The sequence below is a fragment of the Pempheris klunzingeri genome, chromosome 21 (genome assembly GCF_042242105.1).
Source record: "Pempheris klunzingeri isolate RE-2024b chromosome 21, fPemKlu1.hap1, whole genome shotgun sequence".
In the NCBI taxonomy this organism is placed as follows: domain Eukaryota; kingdom Metazoa; phylum Chordata; class Actinopteri; order Acropomatiformes; family Pempheridae; genus Pempheris; species Pempheris klunzingeri.
Window position 1 is genome coordinate 9734460 of NC_092032.1, and position 26177 is coordinate 9760636.

The 26177-nt window shown below is 43.6% G+C and overlaps 1 protein-coding gene across 2 annotated transcripts; it reads right to left on the reverse strand.

Annotated features, from left to right (window-relative positions):
- Positions 1-1075: 1075 nt before the first annotated feature.
- On the reverse strand, positions 1076-16325 carry bmi1a (bmi1 polycomb ring finger oncogene 1a). Of its 2 annotated transcripts, XM_070852967.1 has the most exons (15): positions 16160-16325; positions 15201-15312; positions 14067-14130; positions 13944-13978; positions 8537-8567; positions 7663-7687; positions 6578-6712; positions 6268-6364; positions 5593-5648; positions 5019-5066; positions 4754-4862; positions 3881-3926; positions 3473-3571; positions 3222-3302; positions 1076-2414 (listed from the first exon to the last, which is right to left on the reverse strand). In XM_070852967.1, the coding sequence occupies exons 1-15, from the start codon at positions 16296-16298 to the stop codon at positions 2058-2060; spliced, it is 1434 nt and encodes a 477-aa protein (XP_070709068.1). In that variant the 5' UTR covers positions 16299-16325; the 3' UTR covers positions 1076-2057. The 2 variants fall into 2 exon arrangements, with proteins under 2 accessions (XP_070709068.1, XP_070709067.1); XM_070852966.1 differs by lacking the exons at positions 7663-7687; positions 8537-8567; positions 13944-13978; ... (1 more) ...; positions 15201-15312; positions 16160-16325 and adding an exon at positions 10290-10631.
- Between the last annotated feature and the right edge of the window lie 9852 nt (positions 16326-26177).

Here is a 26177-nt window from a genome sequence, read left to right on the forward strand (position 1 = left end):
TATTTAATAAGCTTTCATTAAGATATGCCATTCAGAATCCAACTCACCAACTTCTTAAACTTTAATCGGAATCAGGTTTTTTGTGTTTTTTCCTTTTGTATTTTTTTTCTTTTGTTTGTTATTTCTTTGTTTGGTTGTTTTTTTGTTTGTTTATTTGTTCCACAGTTCATGTAAATGACGGCGGCTCCGTCTGAGGTCATTTATTTATTTGAGCTTTTTTTATTATTAGCACATTAAACGACATGAGCCTCATTATCACTGTTAAACCTGTTTATTTAACCCGACGGAGCTATTTTTTTCCCACCAGTTTCTTTCCTCACTAAGTTTCCACGTGCTGAGGCTGTTCAGTGAATCTCTGCTTAAAATAAAATGACAGCTTGTGTTTCATGATTTCACCGCAGTCTGACGGCTCCTTCAGCCCTGCTGTCCGCCTCATTTACAGGTTAAATCAGCTTTTAGTGGAAAGCTCGATTGTCGCTGGTTGATCAGAGCTCGACTCGGTTTATACCTTTTTAAATCCTTGATTCAATTTTGGAGAAAAAATTAAAATTAAAAGCAATTCAAAAAATAAAAAATATTGGCTGGATGATATAAAATTTTAATTATAGATAATAATAAAAATGTGACGGATAAAATGCCAGCGTTACATGAGAATAAGAATTACACTGAAATCTAAATATGGAAAATAATACTTTTATATTAGCTCTATATAATAATGCCATGTTTTATTTTTTTACCATTAACCAATAATCAGTTGTTGTCCACTAGAGAAGCTCTTTGCCATTAAAATGCTGCATTTCAGAGCAGTAAAATGTAATTATTCCGGTGATAAATCACCAACACGAAAGAATAAAAAATCTGCATGGCTCTTATGTTAATTGGATGTATTCAGAGAGATGATCTGATCACGGGCCTGATCTCCTCCTGGCCTCCTTAACTGAGTTACCCACATCTGACGCCCTGCACCGGCTGCCAGCCCCATTTCTCCCTTCATCTGGGTCTGTTCATGCAGCAGCAGCAGGATCCCCCATCACAGACAAAACACAGGCTTCTCCTGTAAGTGTAAAATGTTTTATTTAGATGTTTTATACTGTGCAACAGTAACAATACAATAAGTTGTCCATACAATCGAGCGATACAAATACGGAAAACACGGGAGACATCAAAACATCTGTCATTGAGCATGAAATGGAGCTGAACAGGAGCCCAAGTCATTCCCTCCGGACAAAGGGGGATAAGAGAATAACATCATCGCTGATTAAATATGCATTTCGTTTCTATTTACACGTGGATTCTCTAAAACTGCTTATAACGTGTTAAAGACGTGGAGCATAAGCAATCCGATTCCACTGCAGCTACAAGAAACTGTTTTATTTTCCAGTAAAAGGCAATTTTTAAAGTTGGTTTTTTTTTTCCTCCAGAGGCAAATTTTCCCGTGAAGCCGGCAGCGCTACACAAACTTTATTTTTCCTTTAGTCAGAACGAAATTGATGAAACACTTCCAAAACACCCGTCAAAATGAGACACGTGGGGCAAACACGCAGAATCCTCTTTCATAAAAGAAAAAGAAAAAAAAAAAAAAAAAGTGGTGTGTTATCATGAGCATGCATGTTTAAAACTGACAGTTTCAAAAAAAGATCCCAACACACATGAAATCATCATGATGAACACGTCCAAGAAAATATAAAAGTCTATCTTCAGTCTCTTCTGTAAAATAAAGATGTAGCTTTAAAAAGGGATAAATGCTCGTCCTTCTCCTTTCCAACCTTCTTCCTTTTTTTTTTTCCTTCTCCCAACATCAAAATCTGCTGTCATGTTAAAAAAAATTCCCACGCCACCCGAACTTCCTCCTTCCTTTTATTTTGAAATGTCTCTGATTCCACTACGTTTAAACTTACATATGATGCCAGAATATTCAGAACAACAAATGGAGAGAGAAAGAGAGATAACATTGTCTACACAATGGAACTACGTTGGCATGAAAACAGTATTAGCTGAGCGGGTGTCTGGCGTTGGCTGGTCCGGGTCGGTCCTGGTCGGTCCTGGTCGGCCGCGCGTCATCCGGAGGAAGTGGACGATCCGTTCACAGAGACCTTCCGGGGCTTAGTGCCGCCGCCCCCGCTGCTGAACTGCGTGAAGGAGCGACTGGGGTTCGGAGGGGCGGCGGCCGGGGTCCCGTTCACGTTACTGGGGACGTGCGGAAGCTGCGGGTGCGGCGACTGCGCAGGCGTACCGGGGCTCGGCAGCGACGAGGACGTGGACGGAGCCCCGGCGGGACTTCCGGCTTTATCGCTGGCAGAGTCGCTCTCGGGACCGGATCTGCTCGCGCTGTTCTGGCCCTCCTGCTGCGCGTGGCTCACCTTCATCTTCTTACAGTTGGGTCTGACTCTGTATTTCAGCGGCAAAGGGCCGTTCTGTGGAGAAAGGACGAGGAACAACATTAGAAAATATGATGAGATCTGAATCCAAACCAAGTGCATAGAAATAGAACAACTTTCACTTACATGATCTGTGTTAAAAGCCTGAATGCAGTAAAATCAACTCCAAAATCTATTTGTTTCCTTGCACCAACACCGGCATCATTATTGCAAATTAAAACAACATGTAAGCAAATGTTTTCAGACGTCCAAAATATATTCTGAAGGTCAGAGGAATCATCTCCACATTTTCTGAACAAGCATCAAATACATTTCCCCCCTTATGGGCCTGCAAGCCAAAAGAAAAATGTGGGTGTGTTTGTAAAATGTGTCTAAGCTGCACCCTCCCCCACCCACACCCCCCCACAGGTCTGTATTTTGTGTTTAAACTAAAAGAAAAAATATATCTTTAAATGCACCAGGTCCAACTAAACTGTGGAAACCCATATTTCATTTTCTTCCTGTTCAGCGGGAAACTTTGCTGTCTGGTGCAAATAAAATCTTTATTACATTTATTAAATAGCAAAATAATTTCAAGATCAACATTCGATTATTTTGCTGCAATTACACATTGTATTAAAACATATCTAATATAAATATATATAAATTGGGAGGTGTTTCCATTTATCCTGTAGCTGATGAGACAGACAATTATCTGACATGTAGATGTGTGATGATTTTTTTTTTTTTTTAGTTATCAGGCATACATAATCAGGCTAAATAAATGTAGGATTTATGAGCGTCAGTTACACGGCATTAATGTGAATAAACTGAAATAAAGTGTGTTGTCCAAAAAGATCTTACTCTTCTCCAAGTGTAGATATATGCTATATCCATTAACGTGTAGTAATCTTTCAGAGGTTCGTCTTCATACATCACTTCAACCTAGAGAGAGAGAGAGAGAGAGAGAGAGAAAAGTTCAGTTTTGAAGTTTGAAGACAATAAAAACAGTAAATGTATCTGCATTTTAATGAGAATCGTGGAATCACAATTCTCTTGGACCAAGATATTTCTATTCAAAAGGTCAAAAGCTTTGTGAAAAGTGAAATATCCACCTGGTAGGTACTTGGGATGTCCATTTTACTGCGCAGAAACTTCCTCAGGTGCATGACTGTCATGGCTGCCGGACACTGCAGGTACCTCTTGTTCGCCACCTGCAGAAGTTTTCCAACAACAAAATATTTATAATAGTTTATCTAATAATTGAATGATAGTCACTCTGCATCAACACACCTCTGGTCCACCTTAAAAGCAGGACTAGAATTTGCTTTACAAAAACAATGCAGCCTTTTCTCAACAGAAAACAGTGTTTGGTTATGATGCCTTAGCAGATTTCACAAGCTCTTATATTTTCAGTAGTCGTTTCCTTAAATAAAATAAATATTCAAAGAAAAGACAGATATTCTTATTTTGGTGCAAAGTAGGTTAATAAGAAAAATGTAGCCACAAGCAACTTGTGATACCTGATCTTTAGACGTCTTGTCCTCCACTCCAACTCCAACTCCCAGTCTAAAGAATGAAAAAAAAAAAGAAAATACAAATTATTTTGCAGCTCTGTGATTTCTGTGTTTTTGACGTGCCAACACACTATCTCAATGCAGTAAAAAAAAAAAAAAAAAAAGCTATTAAAAAATAAAAAATAGAGATCTGTAGACATCCACTGATCTCCAGAATCAGCCACTTGAATGACAAACACACATCATCGCTTCACTCCTTTTCCCCCTGGCAGATATTGTAGGTTCTTTTTCTTGACAATCTATTGAACACCTTCAGTTTGCAGGCTCATTAATCATGTGAACAGCCCTTAAAATATTTACACTGTATAGCAAGGAAAGCGAGAAGCTGCCTGACACACGATCGATTGCAGAAAAATATGCAGAAAATGAAATTAAATAATTTAAAGTAAATCTCATCACATAATTTCACGGAAAGGCTGAAACAGTGGGGGGGCAGAATATAAAATATTTATCAGATGCTTCTTTAAAAAAAAAAAAAAAAGGAGCCTAAGTAAAACCCATGAGGAAACTTAAGTGAGCAATTAGATATCATTGATTTTATCCTTGAATGTTCATAAAGCAGGAAAAGGACAGCAGAGTTATTCACAGCCACCAATTATGACGCAGAGTCTAATCTGAGACAATAAATCTCTCACATCCAAACAAAATGAGATGGAACACACGACGCCACCTGACACACACACACGCTTAGATGTCTTCTTAAACGCATCATGACAATTATTACACTCACAACACTTCTTGATGCTGCAACTGAATCAAATATTAGCTTCTGTGTCAGGAGCAATAATGGCAGGAATATATCAGAGTAACAAAACCCACCTGCTCTGATCGAAGAACTCGATAGAGAGGCTGATGATCTCGTCGTCTGTGATAATTCTCTTGTCCTCGTCTGCCACCTCTCCACGATCCTCATTTGATCCATTAGAAGCTACAAGGAAAAAACACACACACACAGATGAGAACCAGAAAATCAAGTCAGAGTTAAATATTATTTGGAACATGTGATGAAGCCTATGATTATGCAAATTAAGCCTTTCAGGGGACATTCAAAGACAAATTCACATGGATAGGCTTTCCAGCTCACCGTCTACGGGGTGCTCTGCGTAAAAGTCTCTCCTCCTCTTCATTTCATCTGAGGACATTCAGGAAGAGAAGCATTTACGGGTCTGTTCACTTTCAACTCTCACTGATATTCAAGTCTAGTTCCTAAAATAATCATCGCCTTCGTTTCCCTGTATGTGATAACAGTATGTTACGGATTATTTTGGTACAGACAGTGTAATTCATGAGACTTGGCAATGAAACAAGTGCAGTTTTGCTGACCTATTTTCAGAGGTTTGATCAACAGCATAACAGACAAAAAGCAGCATTTACAACCAGATGCGATGATGAAACAGCAGATATGATCTCGGCTCAGCAACCACAGCACCTCTGTTCACTTTGCACAGATTCCGAACAAACGTGCTGAAAAACTGAAAATCTGAGGGGGTATATTCTCATTTCTTTGCTTTTAACTTGCACCGTCAGTAACACAGTCGGTGTGGTGCTGCCTGACGACTGCGGATGAAACTGCCAGTCAAAAGAAAAAGCTTGAGAACGTCTGCAAATGCAGAGTCAAAGTGAAAGTACACACAAGTTAGACACAGAGACTCTCTTACTTTTAAAGAGGCCGGGGACCAGCTTGTACACGATGTCCTGTAGAGTTTTGTCAGACCTTCAGAGAGGAAGAGAAACTTCAGTCAAGTCACTCAGACAGCCGACTGGAATTCTTAACATTTACAGTAGAAAACCAACCAACATGGACGGCTGGAGCGCTCCTATTCGATTAAGCTCACAGAGAAGTAGACACATGAAGTATATTTTCTATGTTTGACAATAATCACTCCTAAATACTCATTTCTTGCATTATGGCTAATATACAACCTGTTTGCAACACACAATTATTCATTAGACCTTCATCAATGGTATTTAAGACACATACTATGCAAGTGTTCATTGTGTCTGAATATTTTAAACCAATTACTGTTTGATCCAGTGGGGAAACAAGGGGAAAACCATAAAAAGCAAGAAACAGAAAGCAAAGGATGTTCAAACTATTGCTGTAGCCGCTTAACACCACAAATACATAAGAAACAAAACCTTTATGTGTTAGAAAGAACATGATATTATGCCTAGTTGCACCAATCCAACCCACGAGAGGCACTGTTTATTCTGAGACTATGTCTTGAGGAAAGATTAATTTGCCTAAAATTATATCCTCACAAGAGAAAAGACAAAAACAGAAAGCAAAAGCTGCAGAATGAGGCAGAAAATTCAGTAACCATCATTCTCACCTAATGTTGAGCAGAGGCTTGGTTTTATGCACTTGTACATCACAGATGGGACAGTATTTGCTGGTTTCCAGGTAGCGCACAATGCACATCTTGCAAACTGCAACCAATAGAAAAAATGAAAAGAAAAAAAGCAGTGATATTAGATGTCATCTGAAAGGATATCCTGAATCTGGTCTGAGGAGTTGCTGTGGAGCCTCTTTACAGTGCAAGGCTGAACAGTGTTAAATCTGTATGTGTGTGTGTGTGTGTGTGTGTGTCTCCATTAGCGCGCACGGCTCCGTGTTAACGTGGAAAAGAGGAGTTTGCTCACATGAGTGAAGACATTCGATGATGGTCGTTGCGTCTATAAAATATCCTCCGCACAGGACGCACATGAGGTGAGGGTTGAGCTCGGTGATCTTTATCCTGGTCGTCCGATGCATGTTGAGAGGAAGGAACAACAATCCTGCGTGACACAAAAAAAAAAAAGAAAAGAAGAAGAAGTCAAAACAACGCACGCATGTCAGCCATCAGAGGGCTGCGGGTTTCTTCTCCAGCGCAGGGCACACCATCTGGAAAAGGCTGCTGTTTGTTTGCCTGCGTTAAAGCAACACCATCTTTTATGCTAATCCGACAATAAGCACAGGAGAAAGAGCTCTGCGGCTGACTGACAGGCGGCAGCGCCACGGAGTCAGCTGACCGAGCCGCAGTGGATAATCACAAATCAATCGCTTCCACTGACAGATCGATGGGGCTCCGCGCTCCTCTCCAACACATGGCAGCATCACATGTCCGATACCAGCTTTAACCCGAGCCACCGTGGCACAGGAATCTTTGGGTTTTTAATAAATGTTGGTTCGGAAATATTCTGCTAAATCGGACAGGTTTAAATCACCTGGTGTGAAATGCGTAATGCGGCACTTAAAGTGCGCCTAACTGGACTGGGAAGTGACAGACATGTTCAGTCTGTAGAGTGGAAAACGAATTGGACCAATGAAACACCACAGACTGGTGTAAACTGGGCATCTGCGTCCCAGAATGCACCTCCCAATAAATATGGTCAGATTTAGTTTGTGGCCGCTCCACTTTGTGACCACACATTTATTCCCAAATGGAGAATTTGTGGTGGAAAATGATGCTCAGCACGGGGTGTGCTGCGCCCTGGGGTGAGTGTGGGTGAAAGGGGGATGATAGGAGACACCCATTCACCGCGTCAGGTGTGCCACACAGGCTACGAGGAAACCTGAGCGTTTCTATGGCAACTCCTTTTGCTTTTAGCCCACATGGCTGGCCGCCAGCTGCCAGAACAAGACAGGATGTCTAACCAAAACAAGAGCACGACGAGCTGCCGGTGAGCAGAGCGGGAACAAGGAGGGACCGGAGGCTCCCCGTCCCTCCGCGCTCTCACACAGCCGCTGGACTGCCAGGCTGCCGACAGCACGGCTGCCATTTTGTGGAGGAAAAAAAAAACCGTATCGGTTCAGCGGGCTGCGGGGTTTCCTTCGAAAGGGGGCAAATAAAACCTGGATCCGAAGCGTTTACACGAGCTTCCCAAATCTCTCCGGACCACTGGGGAGGAGATCGTGAGTCCGACTCGGAGAATAATCTCTGATTTATTCCGCTTCGCTTTGCGCCGTGTTTTTCATGGCGTGTGCGCGATGTGCAGCACCAACATGGCCAGACAGCAGCTACTGCGCCGAAGTTGAAGCGCACACTGGATCGCACTTATTTATTGTGCGCCATTATCGACCAAAGTAACACGCAGCCAGTTTTTATTAAACCTCTCCCACCGCCTGGACTTTGTGCCAGCGGGCATTTAACTTTGCGAAGCCGCTTCTGACAAACCACACCAGCTCAAAACAGTGGCAAAGTCCCACCTTTTATCCATTTGATCCGATATTTATGAGCCGTGTATCCAAGAAAGCTGGAAAACAATCATGTCAGTGGGCGCGTATTAAATTAACAGGGGAGCTGCTGACAATCTGGGCGCAGAAATAAAAACACCAGCCATTCAAAGTGTGAATGCCGCCTCAGGACTGCACATGAGGAGGTGACCCTCTTCAGACACTGGATGACAGCCAGCCCGTCCAGCTCTGAACCCTCACTGTTACTCTATGGAGCCACAGCCGGCGCCGTGCCCGAGTCCCGGCCGGTCTCAGGGCTCCAGCAGACCTCTCCTGGCCGTCCCTGAAGCGAGCTTGGACAGCCACCCCGCTCCGAGGATGCCTCACACATGGATAATGATGGATCATGTCTGGGCTACATATAAGCAGGGAGCCTGTTGCGCCATTAATCGATCGACTGGTGTTTGGACAACTGCTCTCCCTCTGTCCTGAGGGAGCTGCGTGCTCACTTTATAAGAGTCAATCACTCTGGAAATCCTAAAGTAAATAAAGTTCTTCCATAGTGGGAACGAATGTGGCTGCAGCATCAACCAACAAACACAGAAAATCAAGTCTGCTCCCATTATGGGTCCAGATATGAAGGCGGAAGATGCAGCCTGCACATCACAGATATTCTTTTTTTCTGTGGACAGCCAGGTTTAATTATCCAGCCTTGGTGGATAACACATCATCAATTAATTCAGAGCAGCTATCCAATCCTTAATTCTCTCAATAGAGCAGAAACAAATGAAGAGATTTCCCCTGGTTCTCCCAGTGACCCAAAGTCGTGCCAATCTCATTTATTCCCAAACGAGAGCGGTTCCTCTAGTAAAGGTCCCCTCTACACGTAAATCAACAGCAGCTGGAAATAACCCTGTTAAAAATCGGCGATGGGGAAAACCAAGAGCTTCATAATCACCGCACAGGACAGTGGGAGAAATAACTGGAGATCCCTTAGTGACCACAGGACTGAAACTTATTCAAGTCAGTTCAAACAACATGAAGTTTCATTTTGCGTGTTAAAAGGTGTCCCTGAGCTCACTGGCTGCTTCATCACATGTGTCCACAGACCTGCGAGGCTGTCATCCTGCAAACCCAAGGGCTGGGGTGGTGGTGGTGGTGGTGGGGGGGGGGACAATACATTCAATTTAACCCATTAAGCACACGCAGACTCCCCAACTGCATTCATGAGTAAAATGATAATTTTTTGCCCCCTCCCCTCAAGAGGCAGAAGCCCTGCTTGTGTCTGTCCGTCCTGGATCGCCCCATTCACAGCCACACCGCGGCCAGCCTCCATCCGTGTCAAGGTGGAAATATAAAAATCCATAATGAGATAAAATGTCAACAAGCAAACAGTCACCGCTGGTTGTGGCACACATGAAATAAAGGTGGCAGAGTCGATGCTTTGGCTGCTTGCGAGACACAACCAGCCTTTTGTAGCCTGGCCGACGTGTCGCCCACTTTTTTCTTTCTTTTTTTTTAAATTTCCCCAAAACCCAACCATCCTTCTTAATTAAGATAATCATGCACAGATAGATAAACAGACACTTTGTCTGATCAAAGAGGATCCAGTGTTTACCAAGCAGCCGTTATGAAACATTTATGCACAATTGAAATGGTTTCCCTCCTTGTCACGTTTATGGGAGCAATCCAAGTTAAGTTAATAAATCCAACATTTGGTCATATACACCCAAAAGCGACACAGCACCCAATTCACAACAGCCCAAACATCCCAACTCTATAAAATCAACCCGCTGTGTGGAAATATGGGCACACAAGGACCGTTTGGAGCACTTGCTGCTGTTAACATCTCAGCCAACCCAGCCTGGTTCGCCCGAGATCTCCCACTTTACATAAATCCAAACGACACAAGGCGAAGCCCGACCGCGATCAACTTATACAGACACGTTACTCAACGCCACAACATGCAACAGCGCTTGTGCGCGAATCTTAATTCGCGTTTGTGCCCGAGCGGGGAACATCTTTTGCAAAAAAAGTGGTGCGCAGACACACACGGAGCTCCACGTCGGTGATCGCTGCAGCCACCGTTGAAAGCTCCACATCCACCGCTGGATCGGTGCGTAGAAAAACACAAAAGCGCCGACCCCAAACCTCGCCTTCTGCCCCCGTTAGTTAGAGACGATATCGAATGAGACATACCTGGAGGCTCGGCTGGGAATCGGTGGGTCTTGAGGCGAATAGACAATGAAAGTTGGGAGGCGATCAGCAGAAAATGAATAGGAGCCGAGCCGCCATCTTGAAGCAGGCTGCAGACGCTGTCAGTGGCGGAGAGCGCACGGCGGACCGGAGCGCATTTCAGATGTGCGAATAAAACTCCTCTTTTTCCTCGCCGCTCGCGCGCCTTTTACGTATCCGATCCGCGGCTTCACGACAGCCCAGTCCTCCGGCGTGGGCTCGGGAAAGCTCCCACTTCGGCACCGATAACTTTGCCTCCAAAATATCCGCTTCACCCCCAGTAAAATGCAGCAGTGTGTGTGTGCTCCGTGGAAACTGACACCGTCCCCAAAATGGCTTGTAGTTCGACCGCCCCGCTTTGGTCACGTGATCCTCTTGGTTAAGGGTGCCTAGGAATTACTGTCGGTGTATGCTGTTTCACCTAATCTACTACGCATGATGTAAAATAACACGCAAAACACACACATGCACACTTGATTCGCCTTTTTAGCACCAAATCTCGTAAACAAGTGTGCAGTTTGTGCTTTAGTTGAGCTGAAATGACAGCAGGCAGCTGCTTAAGGGCGCAGAAAAAATTACTGTCGGTGTATTGTGGTCTTTCTAATGTATGACGCATGATTTAAAATAACCTATAATACACATTCACTCAGTTTGTTACACTTTTCACGACAAAAAGGCGCAGTCCGTGCACTAATATGTATCCTACTTTGGCTCAAATGGCACAGTGATTGGAGGCGTCCAGAAAGCAGGCTGCTGGTGGTGTCCCCTGGTCTCTGTGATGTTAAAAATAACTGCAGCACACGCACTCACACACGTTCACGTCTCTTTGACCGTCAAAATGCCTCAATCCACTTACGAGAACACGCAGCCACCAGGCAGCTATACCGCATTCATCCCCGTGCAGCGTTGCTTTAAAAAGACCCACGCACTTGGTTAAAATATGTCCATGTGACAAATGGCTCTGGTGTCAAACCTTTGTCACAGGCTGTCCTGACATCTGCACAGGAAAAAAAAAAAGCGCCGCAACTTCCACTTGATGAATTGGAGTCTTTATCCTCCAGCCAGCGCCGCAGAAAATGCAGGCATCTCGGATGTTTATGGAATCTGAGCCGCTGTGGTGCTTCAGCTGAGCAGCTTTGAACTTTCAGCTGAGATGCACGAAGCCCAAACAGGGGACCGAAATTCTCACAGGGCAGTTAAGTGTACGAAGTCACAGGCTAGATGTCTGTTTGTAGGCTTTTAGAAATAGCTGCCATCAGCCAGAGAGCTCCACAAAAAAAGCTGGGCTCAGCCTCTTGTTGCAACAAATGCTGCAGGAAACAAAATACACTGCTGTCACGCAACTATGGCAAAAATCCTATTCAGGCTGGTAAGTGTTGACAAAACACATGCCCACCAGCTCCTTCTATGGCTCCATATTCTAACAAAATGTGCTCTCACACAAACCCTACAAAGATGGCAATGACATCAACTGCATTTATCCAAAATATAATAATCTAGATTTCTTCCAAAGACAAGTATCCGGATCAGTGTGTGCACATCAAGCTGGGAAATTATACAAAGAACAATTTTTGGATTTTATTACACTTTATTTTATTGAAACACAGTTGGAATGATAATCGTCTCATGTGAACACAAGTCATGTCAGTGTCAGGTACAAAAAGGAGCGATCAGGAGATGAGCAGTGCTGCTGGAAAGTTCAGTGCTTTGTGGCTAAAAAAAAAAAAAAGGTGAGGAAACTGGACACCGGCATCACATCTGACTGGCTTTCTCCACACTCTTGGCAGCGTCTTTGAGCTTTCCCACCAAATCCTGAAAACAAGCAGCCATTGATCATTTTAATGGGGATAAAAACACAGAAACATGCCCGGCAGAGATCATCTAAAATAAAATACCTTGAAAAATAATATTTACGTCATTAATTATAAATAAGAATTAAAGTGAATTAGCATGCACTGAGATTTTTTGATTACATTACACTGTGTCCATATTGAATTGAAGTGAATTTGATTTTTTTGCGGCGTGAATCTGATCCACAGGTCAGAAAACATCACTCAGCCGAGGTCCCAATGGAACTTTATCATTTTCTAAAAGCTTCAACGATTATACATAAAGCGCACATAAAATAGCCTATTACATTAGGTCACCCTAACGCAGCATCACCAAACCACTCTATCGGCTTCCGTAGGTTCCATTTGTCTCATATTTAAAGGGCTGGCAGCAGCAATGAAATTCCTCTTTCATGTGCAGAAATTCCACGAAAGCTCGCAGATACAATGCTACAAATTGACACAGATCTTCTTTGGAAGTTCCCTTGTTTGAAGTGGAAAAGTACCCTTCAGCAATCAGCTCAATGAATCGACTTCACTACTTCTTTTTTTTTTTCTTTAATAGTGGCAGGGCATGGCATGTAATAACTTGTTATGGTGTAACTGCAAGACTCTGGAATAAAAAATGACCGATGAAGAGCAAGTTGACATTAAAAAGCAGAATAAAGGGTGAAAAAAAAAATCCTTCTTCTACCTGTAGCTGCTCCACCGTGCAGGTGAAGTCGATGTCTTCCGAGGATCCTTCATTCTAACAAAAAGGAACAAACAGGATCATTGTTTCACACGCAGATGCATGCACGTGCAGGGAGGTGGAGGCACATAAAAGGTGTTTGAGTCTTACCTCGGTGCTCAGCGAAATAGAGTAGAAAGGCTCGTTGACCTTATCGACGTGTGCGTTCTGTCGGGGGAAAAGGGGGTTTTACTTTGACGCAACAGACAAAATGTGCCCCAAAAAATATGCCTCACGCACCTTTATGTGGTGCTGCAGACGCCAGGACACGTCGGTGATCTGAGGTGGACTCCTTCCTATGCTGGAGGAGGATGGCAGAGAGGACAGTGATGCATCTGTGTGTGTGTGTGTGATTCTACAGAAAATACGCAGGGAGCTTGTGGCTGCAGGCGATCAGGATCAAAGTCACGGACAAAAGGCAGACATGAGTCCTGAGAAAGATGTTTTACCTCATGTGAGCATTTCTAACCGATTATCTAGAGCTTCTCAGCTCTGGATAAATAGGCCGTTTAACCACATACCCCAAAGTTTTGTGTGTTGTAACATTTGTGCGTGTGGTTAAAAGACTTTTAATACGATTTGACAATTTGTTTGCGACGGGTTTGAATCCGTTTGCGGACACCGAGGCTCTTTGACAAAGAGCGTTTGTTTGTGGCGCGTCATAAAGCAGCATTTACATTGCAATTAATCACACTCCTTGACCTTTTCGTCCTGACACGCAAAAGACCCTCTCTGTTCCTCTCTGGGCTGAGGAAGCAGCTTCCCCTCGATCCACTTCTTTAAGGCAGAAGCCAAAAGCAGCTCAACTCGGGTGTTTAAGAGCGTTTTGAGATGTGGAGTCGAAAGAAAAGTGCAAAAACTGCACAAATTTGTTGGGGGGAAAAAATTCAATGGACTATCAATGAGCAAAATCGTTCAGTTATAATTCTGCAGTGTTGAACTTGCAGCTTAAAAAAATACAGTTTCATCCTGGACACATGATCAGTCTGAGTAAAACACAAAATATCATCATCATCACCACCTCCATGAAGCTCCTCATCACTGACAGCTCAGGCTTACCTCGCTAACAGATGCTCCAGTTCTTTTTTATGTTTCTGTTGAAATAAAACGTGCAGCAGTGAGTTGAGGGCAAACAAGACTACGTGGAAAAAATGGCAGATTTAATAAATGCAGCGTTCTCACCTGGTATGTGCTGTAGAATATTTCTACTCTGTCTGCACTGACTGTGAGCTCTTCAAGGCAGGAGCTGCAGGAACAAAACCACACTTTCATTAGCAGCTGTTTCACTAAAACTGCATTTAGTTTGTCTTTTTAAAATAGCCAGTATTTATTTTAGGACACGGTTACACTGGTATTTTACCCTTCCCAAAAAAAGAGAGAAGTTGATCTTATCTTATCTTATTTACAGTGGAACAAATGTCAGTGCTACTTTTGCCCCATGTAGGGTGAAAGTTGACATCCACATGGTCCAAGTAAAGATTTGTAATCACATTTCAAATGCAGTTTTAGAATGTGGAGAAACCTCAAAAGCAGAGTTTCTTTTAGAGAAGTGAAAAAGAAAACAGAAAGAAAAACTTCAACAGAAGTCTAAAGGATTCTTTAACTGAATTTTAGTGCTTGTTTGTTGGATGATAAAACACATGCACACATTCAGTACTTTATCTTCCATTTCCTGAACACCCAGCTGTGGCGAAGATTAAAGCAATGCCTTCTCTCCTCTAATTATAAACACTTGGGGACAGTAACAAAAAGGCAGAATGTTAAGGCAATGCAAATGGGCCATTTGAATTTTAATAATATGCCACCACTGATGCATTCAAACCAGCATGCAAGTTACTACGGTTCCCATGATTTTAATGCATTTGCATCCATTTGCAGACAGTATACTCACTACTGAGAGTACATTCACTTTAAATTAATCCCACAAAACTAACAGTAACTAGTGTTTATGTGTGGGGACACTGCAGGACATCCCATAGTTACACATCTGGGACACTGCACAGCGATAACAACACTATCCTAATATTTTAAATGCACAGAACTGTTTTATACTCTCACATGCAGTTTAATATTTCACATATAATTTATTGCTGCAGTCTGCAGTCGGATGCGTTCATGGACTGTTTGCAGATGCAAACAGCAGGTCACATTATCGCGCCCTTACATGGAAAATGGTTAGTGCAACACTTTTCCTGCCACGCTGTGTGATATGTCACACTTTTCATGCACTGACAACTAATGACCTATCTTTAGAGATCCACCACCAGCATGTGCAGCAAACAGGAAACCGTCCCTCCTCGGCCTCATGCCGCCTACCTGATCGTTGACTTGTCTGCGTTTTGTTTGACCGCCTCCAGTATGAAGGTGGTGGCCGCAGTGTGAGTCTGTTTGAGCAGGATCTTGTCGATCTGCTTCAGCTCGGGCTGATCTGTAACCAGAGGAACACGGTGTGAGGATGCCGCCAAGTCTCTGCGGACACAACAGACGCGTTTGCCTGGTAGAAATGATGTTAGCCTGTGTCTGAGATCCATACTCGTGCTCTGCAGATTGACGTGCAGAATGGGAATCAATGATGATTTGCATGTGAATGGACCCTTCAGCTGCATCAGCCAGGGGTCCTTTGTTTGTTTGGATAGTGAACATTTCACTTTCTAAGTAATTCTGCCATTAAACAGAGGACAGGAGAAGTTTTACAGCACATGGTCTGTGAACACAAGCTGCCACCACAGAGCAGAAGCTGTAACTGTTGCACTAGGAGGTCAAATCCGCTGTGATTTAGCATCTTTTTGCAAAATTTAAATTACTGCTTAAATCCGAAAACATACATAGCAACAGGAGCAGTGCTGCGTTCAAAGACCTGCTCAGAGCGATTAAAGCGAACAATCAGATGTGTATCCATCATCAGTTGTGACTAAAGGTGATTGGAATAGTCTAACAGAGTCTTTCTAATATGCTGAGGAGACTTGATGCCGGTTTAAATGACAAAAGGCATCCCGAGTGGCCGTGTGATTGTGTGACTGCTGCTGAATGTAAAGCAGGCAGCAGAGGATCGAGGCTAAGATCGCTTTAGCCCAGCTGACGGGCGGCTGTCTGCCCAAACACTCCGCTTCGTTAAAGATCGTAACATAAACACGGGGGAACCGGTTAAGAGAAACGCAGCGTGCAGCAGTGGGGGGAAAAACATGAAAACATCGAGGCAGCTCCTCCACACGGAGAGAAACCGGAAGCAGCGGCGGAGACAAAAGCGGCGGCGGCGCGGAGAGGCAGCGGCTCACCGAGGATTCCCGGATCGCCGTGAGAGGAGAGCAGGCTCCGGGCAGACACCTCCACCAGCGCCTGGAAGCTGCTCCGGTCGAAGGCGGACGGGTCGGCGAGAGACTGCAGCCCCCTCTGCACGGACTCAGACAACTCCATTTTGCAAAGGGGTGACCCACGACACCAGACCACGTGACGGATCAGCTGATGCAGCGTGTGGAGCAGCAGAGGGGCTGAGCTGAGGCGATTACAGCCAGAGCTGGAGCTGGGAAATGTGGAGAAATTGGGGGGGTCCACTAGTAGATGTTTGGGGAGCACGATTTTTATTTTTTTGCGGGGGGGATAGCTTATATGTGGTGTTTTTTTTTTTCTTTGTGCGTTGATTCCCCTGTAAGTCCAGTTTGCACCAAAGAGGCTGAAGACAAAGTGCTGCACTAGAGTTTGATTAAAAGCCATGGTCATGTTAACAGTTAGGGGTTTGGCAGCTGCTGCATTCACAAATAAATAAATAAATAAGAGAGCTATGGAAATAATGTCAACCACCCTCTCTGTAGTTACATCTGCGTATTTAAATAAACTGGAAAATGTTCTGCCATCCTCGTTTGTTTTAGAGTCTGTAACATGAACAGACTGAAGGATTTCACCCACTCAAGCCTTCACACACAGACCTCTGTGTTGCCAGTGTTAACCTATAAAAAGTGATCGCAATATCGTGGGCTGTTGCATCGTCACACCTGTCACTGACACCGAAGAGCTGCCTTCCCATCGGTTGTTCCTGATGTTAAATCGCACCACACAGGAGATGGAGGGGAACATTGGATTATTAGCTGAGACATTTAGATTTCTTGCACTCCCATTGTGACTAGCACATGCACCGTGTGTGCAGTGAAGGCAGCACCAGCCTTTTCGGTTGAGTTGACTCAAAAGCACTGTCTGTGCAGCTTTGCTGATATTGTTCACACCACAGTGCCCATTGAAGCGTTGACCTGCCATCATGCTGACATTATATTTAGTCTTGTCGTGAAGTACCCTGAAGAGTTGAAACCAACAGAAGCCTTGAAGTGCCTCATTCATCCCCCCTGTTAAAGATCAACATAAACTGATGAGATTACGGATTGTAAAACAGTTTAAAGAGTGCACAACAAGGAGCTTTTTTTTTATTATTATTTTTTACAGCCACTACATTTGACTTCTGTAAAGTGAAGGCAGCACAAGCCCATTTAATCTCCAACTCCTTCAGGTTTTGCTGCACTTATCACGACCCCTCCACGGTGCTTGTTACACTTTAACACACTCATCATGTGGACTGTTTTATTCATCTGCATATGATGATGTTTGGGGCAGTCATGAGGTGGAGTTCTGGTGAGCAGAGTAGGTCACTGTTAAATTTCCATTATGTCAGCTAAAACATGTGTAATCAGCGTGCAGTGCAGTCCAGCCTCACGACAACCAGCTCTGCAGAGAAAGGAATTTCCCTTTTTATTACGAGAGCATGAGTGCGTTATTAACTGTGGGATTATGCTGCATGCAGATGTGCTTTAATGGTGCTCTTCGCTGCGCTGCTGAATTTCCCCAAACTGTCAGAAAAATGATTTAGGTCATGTTGTTATCATGTGGCACACTTGGGCACGTTGTTCCTCCGCTGGATGAGGAGCTGCATTTTGCAGTGAAGCCGTCCCAAACAAAGTCCCCAAATGTTTCAGCAAACTGTCCAACACTTGCTCCTTTTATTGAAGGGTTACTTGCATGTTCACATCGCATCTCTTCACAACATTAAAAGCCTCTGCGCTCCAGGCTTTCAGGACCACCACTAGAAGTTAATGGGTTAAACTCTTGAAGGGGGGGAAAAGCTTTTATTGTTTGCAAATGTTGCCTGTCACTGCAGCATTTATAAACTACGATACTAATTTAAGGCTGCATCATCTCCTCTGGGTGAGCCTGCTGTTCATTATCTGTGCAGAAACGAGCGGCCACACACGCAGCAGCTATCTAGTGACCTCTGACTCGCCGCTTTGTCCAAAGTCCATTTTGGCTCCGGGTCGGGTTGTGAAATAGATTAGCCTTCCCTCTCTTCTGTCTGGCTCTTTTTTTCCTCCAAGATGCGTCTCTTGTCGCGACGTGCATCCCGCTGTTTGTCGCGACGTATCAGAGGTTATTACATCATCATATTTCCTCTGCGTCACAACCCTGACGTCAAAACAGAACACGTCTTCCATTCATAAATACTGTAGGAGAACCAGATACCTCAACACTGGTGCTCACGTGCCGCCAGCATCAGCTTCTTATATTTACAACCGCAGCTTTTTAATAGGTTGATCTAATTCCTTCAAAATAAAAGCCTGGCTCTTATGTAGTCCAACCCTCCAATCGAATAACTGACAACGTGAATAACGAGGCGTTAAAAACAATACAAACACACGATTCAACATTTTCTATATACAGTAACTGTTCTGTTTCCACAGTGTAACCACTCTTCTCAGCTTCACCCTCAGCCTGCACTGTTTAACTTGAACATCCGACCACATGTCAGCGTTTCCCTTTCGTTATTATCTTGCTCCTGTGAATAATTAGAGATTAAAGCGCGCAAGTTCCCCACACACACATTTTCCGTTGTTCTGCTGCTAAAGTCACATTCACTTGTTTTATTATTTATTTATTTTACCTATTCAGGTATATTCTGACACCGTTGTAGTCTTATTAAAAGGTGAAAGATGAATCATTTCCCCAACTACTGCCGTCTGTTAGCCTGTGAGCTCCTGTGCAGTCGATATGAAAACGATCAAAACCGTCAGAGGTGTCATATGGAAGTCAGAAGTGTCCTGATGTCTCCAGATCACATTTAATAATTGCTTACGCTTTAACGTTTAACCTATAAAACCTTTGCAAAAGCCCAAAACGCGTTGAGTTGCGTGGGAAATAAAGTTTGGTTCACCTGAGCTGCGAGTCTGTGCGTAGCTGCAAATGAAAAGAAAAAAAAAATCTGCTGCAAAACCAATGGATGCTGTTTGAATAAAGTTTTGTTGCAAAAACAAAAAAACAAAAAAAAAAGTACAAAGGCTGATATGAATCTCCTTTCAAATGTGTTGTGGTTTATTTTTCAGATGTCTGTCTGAGGGTCAGTGCAGTGGAAGTCACTCTGTGCTGTCTTTACATGTGAACAATGACAAACTGGGAAGTGGAAACATCCCCTTTAAGAGGACGCTGCGGTAACATGACCTTGGGAAATGTATGCATTGTCATCAACAAGGGAGCATAATTTCAACACCAGCTTGTAAAACGGAGATGCATCAACAGCAACTTTATTTTTTAACCTCGCTGCTTTAATCTGGATGTTTTAATACCGCTGACTGAATGCATGTTCAGTTTATGGCAACGAGGGTTATAAACCGAGAGGACAATGGCAGATTGTTGCATTTTTTAAATCGATTTCTTGCTTTTCATGATTCATCTCTAAAATAATAAATACATATATGAGATAGTAAAGACGGGTCTCTGGATGGAGGGAGGGTTTGGACAGTGAGCTGACAGTCAGGGCCTCTTTCTGTGCTCTGGCTTGTTTTACCTTTTTTATCACAGTAAAATTAACGTTATTTCTTCAGTATGTGGATGAATTCTTGTGTCACATGAAGGATCCAAAAGGCTCAACACGACCTGTTTTCCCTTTAAGGCGTTTTTAGTGCACCACTTATTTAAAAGCCTCTAATTGCCCACTGTTGTGTGTCTGCATTGTTACAGTATCGCTCCGTCCAGCCTGTACCATCTCTCTATCTGAGAGGCAGTCAGCCCACTCAGAGACAGAGGCTGTCCCATCTTATGCTGAGCTCTTGTGCAAAGGATCTACAGAGTACCAGGAGCACACTGAGCTCCTGGTTCAGGCTGCTGGGAGTCCTGGAGATGCTCCTCTTCCACTGCACAACTGCAGAATAGGTCATAAGGACACATCTAATGATTGGTGACACACACATATCAAAGGGTCCGTGTGTTCACTCGTAAATTTCAGTGATTCTCAGCATGATCAAGTGACAACTATTTTTTTTTTCTTTCTGTTGAGCAGCACAGCTCCTCGTCCATGTGGCTGCTATTATCCACAATGTGCGGTGATGATGAAAAAGGGCTGGCTGGTGTGTTAGTGCAATGTGGAGTAAGCTTCAATTATAAATCTATCTGTCTGTCTCGCATCAAAAGAAAAATCCACTTTTTCCACTAGTTCTGCCTTTTGAGAAAAAAAAATAGTGCGTAAATGATTTGCTGATTTGTTAAATCATTAGTTTATTCAAAGATTACGTCGTCAGATTACGACTAATAATGTAATTAGTGGAGATGTTTTTTTTAATTGTTGCCTGATCATGCATTAACCGTATTGTGCCTGCAAATACAGTGAATTAAAGCGTATTAAAAAGTGGAGTTGACGCCTTTCCCTTTACATTCAGTGTGAACGTGCAGGTGAGGTGCAGATGTCACGTCCACTGCGAACGTTTTGTCTCTTACGTCGATATAAAAGGAGAAAAATCAGGCTGATAGTGAACCATCATGCAATCCATCTCTAGGGACATTTTGTCCTTTTTAGAGAGTCTCAAAGTTCCCAGTGATCCTGAACAGCTCAGTCAGTGTCTCTAAAGGCTGAACACTGAACTGATAAACCTCATCTGCGTTTGTCTGCTAAACTTTTAAACCAGCTGTTCATTGGTTTTCAGTGCAGAAAAAAGACAAGATTTTGAGGGGCATGTTCTGCAATCCAAAAAATAAAGTAGAAAATTACTTTTAGACGGATTCACATTTGATATTTACACTGACAAACATGAATCTTTGCTTGAAATGTGCATAGAAATATTACCTGATTCATGTTTGCTTAAAAAAACACAATGAGATAAATGCAACATGGCAAATATATATATAACCTGCCACGTTTCAGTCTATTATTAAGCTTCAAGCATCCAGATTTTGCTTTAATTAAGCATGAAACCACAACTCCCAAGCAACCAGCTCCGGGGTCAGGACCTCAATGTAACCACGAGGCCCCAGCAGGAGAAAAAAAAAACACGTGAAATCACATTGATCCATACCTGGTTCTTATCCTAAAACTTCCAACTAATCCCAAACAGAAAGCTCAAAGAATAACCGAACCTCAGCTCCCAGGAGGAGAAGAGAGAGAACTTGTTTTTGCACTTCGTCAAACATGAAGTGAGAGCAGCTTTTAATTGTTCGGGGTCCCTGCGACGCTTCGGCTTCGTTTGGTAAAATAATCCACACTTCTCTGATCTGACCCCAAAGTTTATTTGTTAAGCAAACAAACGGAACTCACGCTGCGCTCCGGTTTGTATGAGATTGTTTCAGGGGCATTTTTACGGCAGCTGGCAGGAGGTGAAAAGTGCCTGCAGAGAAGGACATCACATCCTGAAGTGTCGCCTGGGCGTGTGCGCGTGTCCGAGAGTGCGCGTGCGTGTCTGTGATCGAGAAGGAGAGATTTATTTTATTCATTTTTTTTTTTAACGGAGTGATTCTGCCCCCTGTTGGGAAAATAAAACTCCCCCCCTCCCTCCCTCCCCCTCGACTGTCTGTTGCTTTTATCATGTTTGAATTATTTATTATTTTAACTAACCGGCTGATCATCATATATTTCCAGACACATTCTGCTGGTCGTTTTTTTTTATTTTTTTTATGCGACTGTCGGTTCTGCTGTGACGGAGGTGTCACAATTAATGGCATTAACCACCTTAAATAAATAAATAAGAAGTAGGACTCTGGATTAAATGTGGGAAAATATGACGGATTAATCCCATTTAGGCGCAGAGACGAGAGGACGCCCTGCAGAAAAAAACCAGGGCCATATAGAATCTGTAATTAACGTCCCTGTTAAGTACCTCATTAACTAGGTTATATATGGAGCTAATTAAATTGTTGTCCTGCAGAGCCCATATTCTCCTTTTTATCGAATCATTTTGATGTGTGATCCGTCAGATATGGTGAAAAGGGAATCAGATGCATCCCTCTGATGATAATATGATAATCTCAGGAGGACCCCCCCCCCTCCCTCCGTGTCCCCAGAGGTCAGCATGGGGTCAGTGTCTTGCTCAAGGACACTTCAGCAGGGCGCGCGCACGTGCATACGTGTGTACGTGTGTATGTGCGTGTGTGTGTCTGTGTGCGTGCGCAGCAGTGGCTCGAGCCCACACCCTGAACGCAAAATGGCGGAAGAGCGGCCTTGTGCGTAAACATGCTTGTAAAATGTCGTGTAAGTTGTAAAGGCGCACATGACTTTTTTTTTTGAATATACACGCTGGTGGAAATTCACAGAGCTCGGGGGTAACAAAGAGCACGCGCGCACGGTCACGCGCGGCTCCGTGGCCGCTGGGTGGCAGTGGTGTGGTTTCTCTGTCTGTCTGTCCTGTGGGGAGCTCATACAGGGATTCATCGGAGGGGAACAAAGAAAGGAGGGAGAGAGAGGGGGAGGCTGTGTGTGTGTGTGTGTGTGTGTTTGGGGGGCTATGTGAGGAACGGGGGGGGGGGGGGGGGGGGGTCTCCCTTGTGACAGGACATATATGGAAATTTGAATGGCTCACATTCACCTCTACCAGAGCGCGCATGCCTGCTCTAATTCACCATCTCTACAGCCAGCGCCATCACCACCATCACCTCCCATTAGGTGTTGGAGCGCCACCGTCACCGGCTGAAGGCTGAAGCCTTAAATGTGACAGATGTAAGGTGGTTTTCCGGCACAGATGTATAGAAGTAGGCCTGTACATCCATGGCATAAAATAAGCTTGGTTACCCCTCTAGTGTGTGTGTGTGTGTGTGTGTGTGTGTGAGTGAGTGTGTGTGTGCACTTATACTGTGACAATAAAAGCTTTCGGGGTTCAATACGATTGCAATTACAGCCCTTTAAACCTGTCTATCACAGTTACAATACGGCAGGCTGATGCGGGGCGGAGGGATATTAAATGCAAATATCACCTGACGTAAAATTCAATAATAGGGCTCATAGTCTTTAACCTGCTGTTCACCTTTTCATATGTGCAGCGCTGCAACTGCATATTAAAAATATGAGAATATACAAGCTAATATTCTGATATAACAATAGGCTGATATAACAATAATCCGCTGATAAAGGACACAACGCGTGGGGGCTCACGTTTAAAATATAACTGGCCAAGTAATTGGTCGCATGAATAATTATTTAGTGACACATTTGGCTAAATAAATCATAAAATACCAAATACTCTATTATTATTATTATTATTATTATTATTACTATTACTATTATTATTGCTGTTGTTGTTGTTGGTTTTTTTTTTTTTTGGTTTTTTTTCAGGTGTTCTTTTAAATAAAAAAAATATCTTACTGTGTGTGTCTGGTCCAATACAAAACTACGGCTATCGTCATATATTTTAAATTTCATCTTTACAATTATTGATAATATTTTATCATTTTTCGGCCACACGGACGGGGAGGGAGCCGGTGTTTCCCTTGGCTCGCAGGGGCAGCTGTTCCTCGTCCCGCCTGCCGGTGAATAGCAGCTTCCTGCCGGCTGCCGCAGCCACTGCAGCCGCTGTCAGGAGCTCCATTTCCGCTGACGTCCTGCGCGGCTCCGCGGCACGACGGGCAAGTCCTGCGAGGTCTGAGAGTAGTTTAGCGAGTATATCTCCGTCGCTACACTTATTTACTGGTTAAAACAAGAATCAAACACAAGTGGTGGTGCTCTTTCTTGGGGACATGGTCTCTCTGTGGACCCGCCATATTTACGCTGCCGCCCACTGAGGACGGCAGGCAGAAAGAGTCTTTTACAGTTTTACATTTTTGGCTCTGCGTCGCTTCACTTACAATCTAATAAGAAGCTTGTTTCACTTTTAAGTGTGTCACACAAACGCATCTTAACCTAAAACAAGCAAATCCGGACTCGCATCTGTTTTGCAACATTTTTAAAAGTGCAGATAATCACTGCCGGGTTTTAGAGATTGTTGCTGCTGCTGGTTTGTCGAACATTTTCCTCCTGATGAGCCCATCAGACAAGGATCCTTCAAAGCTCCAACTGTGCGTTGTTGCTGCTGAACGCTTTATTCCGGGCAGAGCTCGCTGAGGGTTCATTTTAGTCAGTTTACATGTTAAAGCCTCAATCAGAGGCAGGGTTCTGGATCAAAGTGAGTTAAGTGAGTAATTGAACTTTGTGGTTACAGAGGTTATAGTCTCGGTTGACGTGTTGCCAGAAAAAATCTGCGGGCTCCCCCCTTCACTCCAGCTCCCACAGGTTGACTGTTGTTTTGTGTGTGTGTGTGTGTGTGTGTGTGTGTGTGTGTGTGTGTGTGTGTGTGAGGGAAGTTTTCAGTCCACAATCCACAGTGCTGTTCCTTGTATAAAACACTGTATGATATTCCTTCTTTCACCTGCCTTGTCCACTTTCCAAAAGTCCACAGCAGCCCACTCTCATTCATGTAGGCCATCTGTTGTGTTCAGGAGGAATGAACAAGGGGGGGGGGGGGCAGCAGCAGGCTTTGAAGCCCCAAAGTAAAGTTGTTACCCCAGAAAATCTGTTCTCTAACAGCACATCTCGGGCTGCTGAACATGGGACATGCAGACGTTTAGACTCAAGGCCAGTCTGATAGCTGCAGCAGAGGTCTGAATGGTGTCTGAGCATAAAGGGGTTGTTGTGGTTATGAGTGTGCCATTGTTGTAGAGAGAATCTGCAAAGATATTTTGTGATGCACTGAATCACAGTTATGAGAAACACTATATTCTCTCTATATATAGTTTTTTTTTGCCATAGTGGAAACGTAACCTGTTTCAGCAGCAGACCAAACAACATTTTGAACCCTATTAAACAAAATGCCACATACTGTACGGCCATTCATACTTCCCTCTTTGTGCTTATGCAGCGGTAGATAGATAGATAGATAGATAGATAGATAGATAGATAAGCACTAAATAATTCATTATGCTAAATAAAAAACATACAAAAAAATAAAATGTAATTTGTGAAACACTTTGGCAAAGTTTGTTAATTATGTTATAGTCAACATAAGACACACACTGTCTGTCTGTCTGAGCAGACAGACAGACAGACAGACAGACAAGGAGGCAGGCAGGCAGGCGTCCACTGCAGCCCAAATTAAAACCCTTTACAATCAGGCAGGGCGAAGGACGGCCCTGAGGCGTCTCAGTTTCCTTGTACGTGGGGTCTTAACCGAGGATCAACTTTCATGCGAGCGCTCCCAAAGAAGGATGTTTCTTTGTTCTATTAAGACTCCCAGTCTACATGGCTTCTCTCTCTGTCTGTGTTTGACAAGTGAAAGAGATGAGGATATGAGGAAATGTAATTATGAAAGATACAACATTACTTCAGAGAAGCCCACAGAGGACCATTAAAACATGCAGGGCCTGAGAGCTGTTGGTAAACATGCTCTATACGCTCACCCAGTTATTAAAGTTGGGCTGACAGTCAGTCCAGTGGGCTCCTGTAACAACACAATGAATAGAAAACATTTACTGTTCTGTTTCTCCTCCCTCCACATTTCTCCCTAAATGCGGGGGTTAATTGAAGACGGTAATGCCACATGTAAGCACAGCTTCATTGTTTGGTGATGCAAAATGTAGCTGATGTGCGCAGAAATGGGCTCTCAGAGAGGCCGCCGTCGGCTTGTGTGGAATGAATACAATGTTGGACACAAAAGAAGCACAGCAGAAAGAAAAGTGTCAATCTCCACCTGACTCAGAGCCCATTATAGGGTGAGAGAGGAGACACAGTGTGTCTGTGTGTGTGTGTGTGTGTGTGTGTGGGAGAGGTGAGGAGAAAGACACCCAAAGGTGTATAAAGCGCACGCATCCATTCACTGTCATGATCAGCAGCCATTAATCAGCAGCCTGAGCTGGATGCCAATCAGACTGAATTATTCTGCAGTGAATTGAGTAGAAGTCAGTTGACCGATGACTGTTTCCTTTACGCAGAAACAAACACTAACTCTGCTCGGTCTGATTTCATTTCCTACCCTTTCTGTCACTCCTTTCATTGATTGGCTCCTGTGCTGTCAACTAGAACCTGCCTTTTAT

Coding starts and splice junctions, on each gene's coding strand:
- bmi1a (XM_070852967.1), bottom strand. CDS start 16,298: ATGGAGTTGTCTGAGTCCGTGCAGAGGGGGCTGCAGTCTCTCGCCGAC. Junction 7,688..8,536: donor AAACACCAGTCGATCGATTA/ATGGCGCAACAG, acceptor AAAATGGCAGCC/GTGCTGTCGGCAGCCTGGCA. Junction 6,365..6,577: donor CATCGAATGTCTTCACTCAT/GTGAGCAAACTC, acceptor TATTGGTTGCAG/TTTGCAAGATGTGCATTGTG.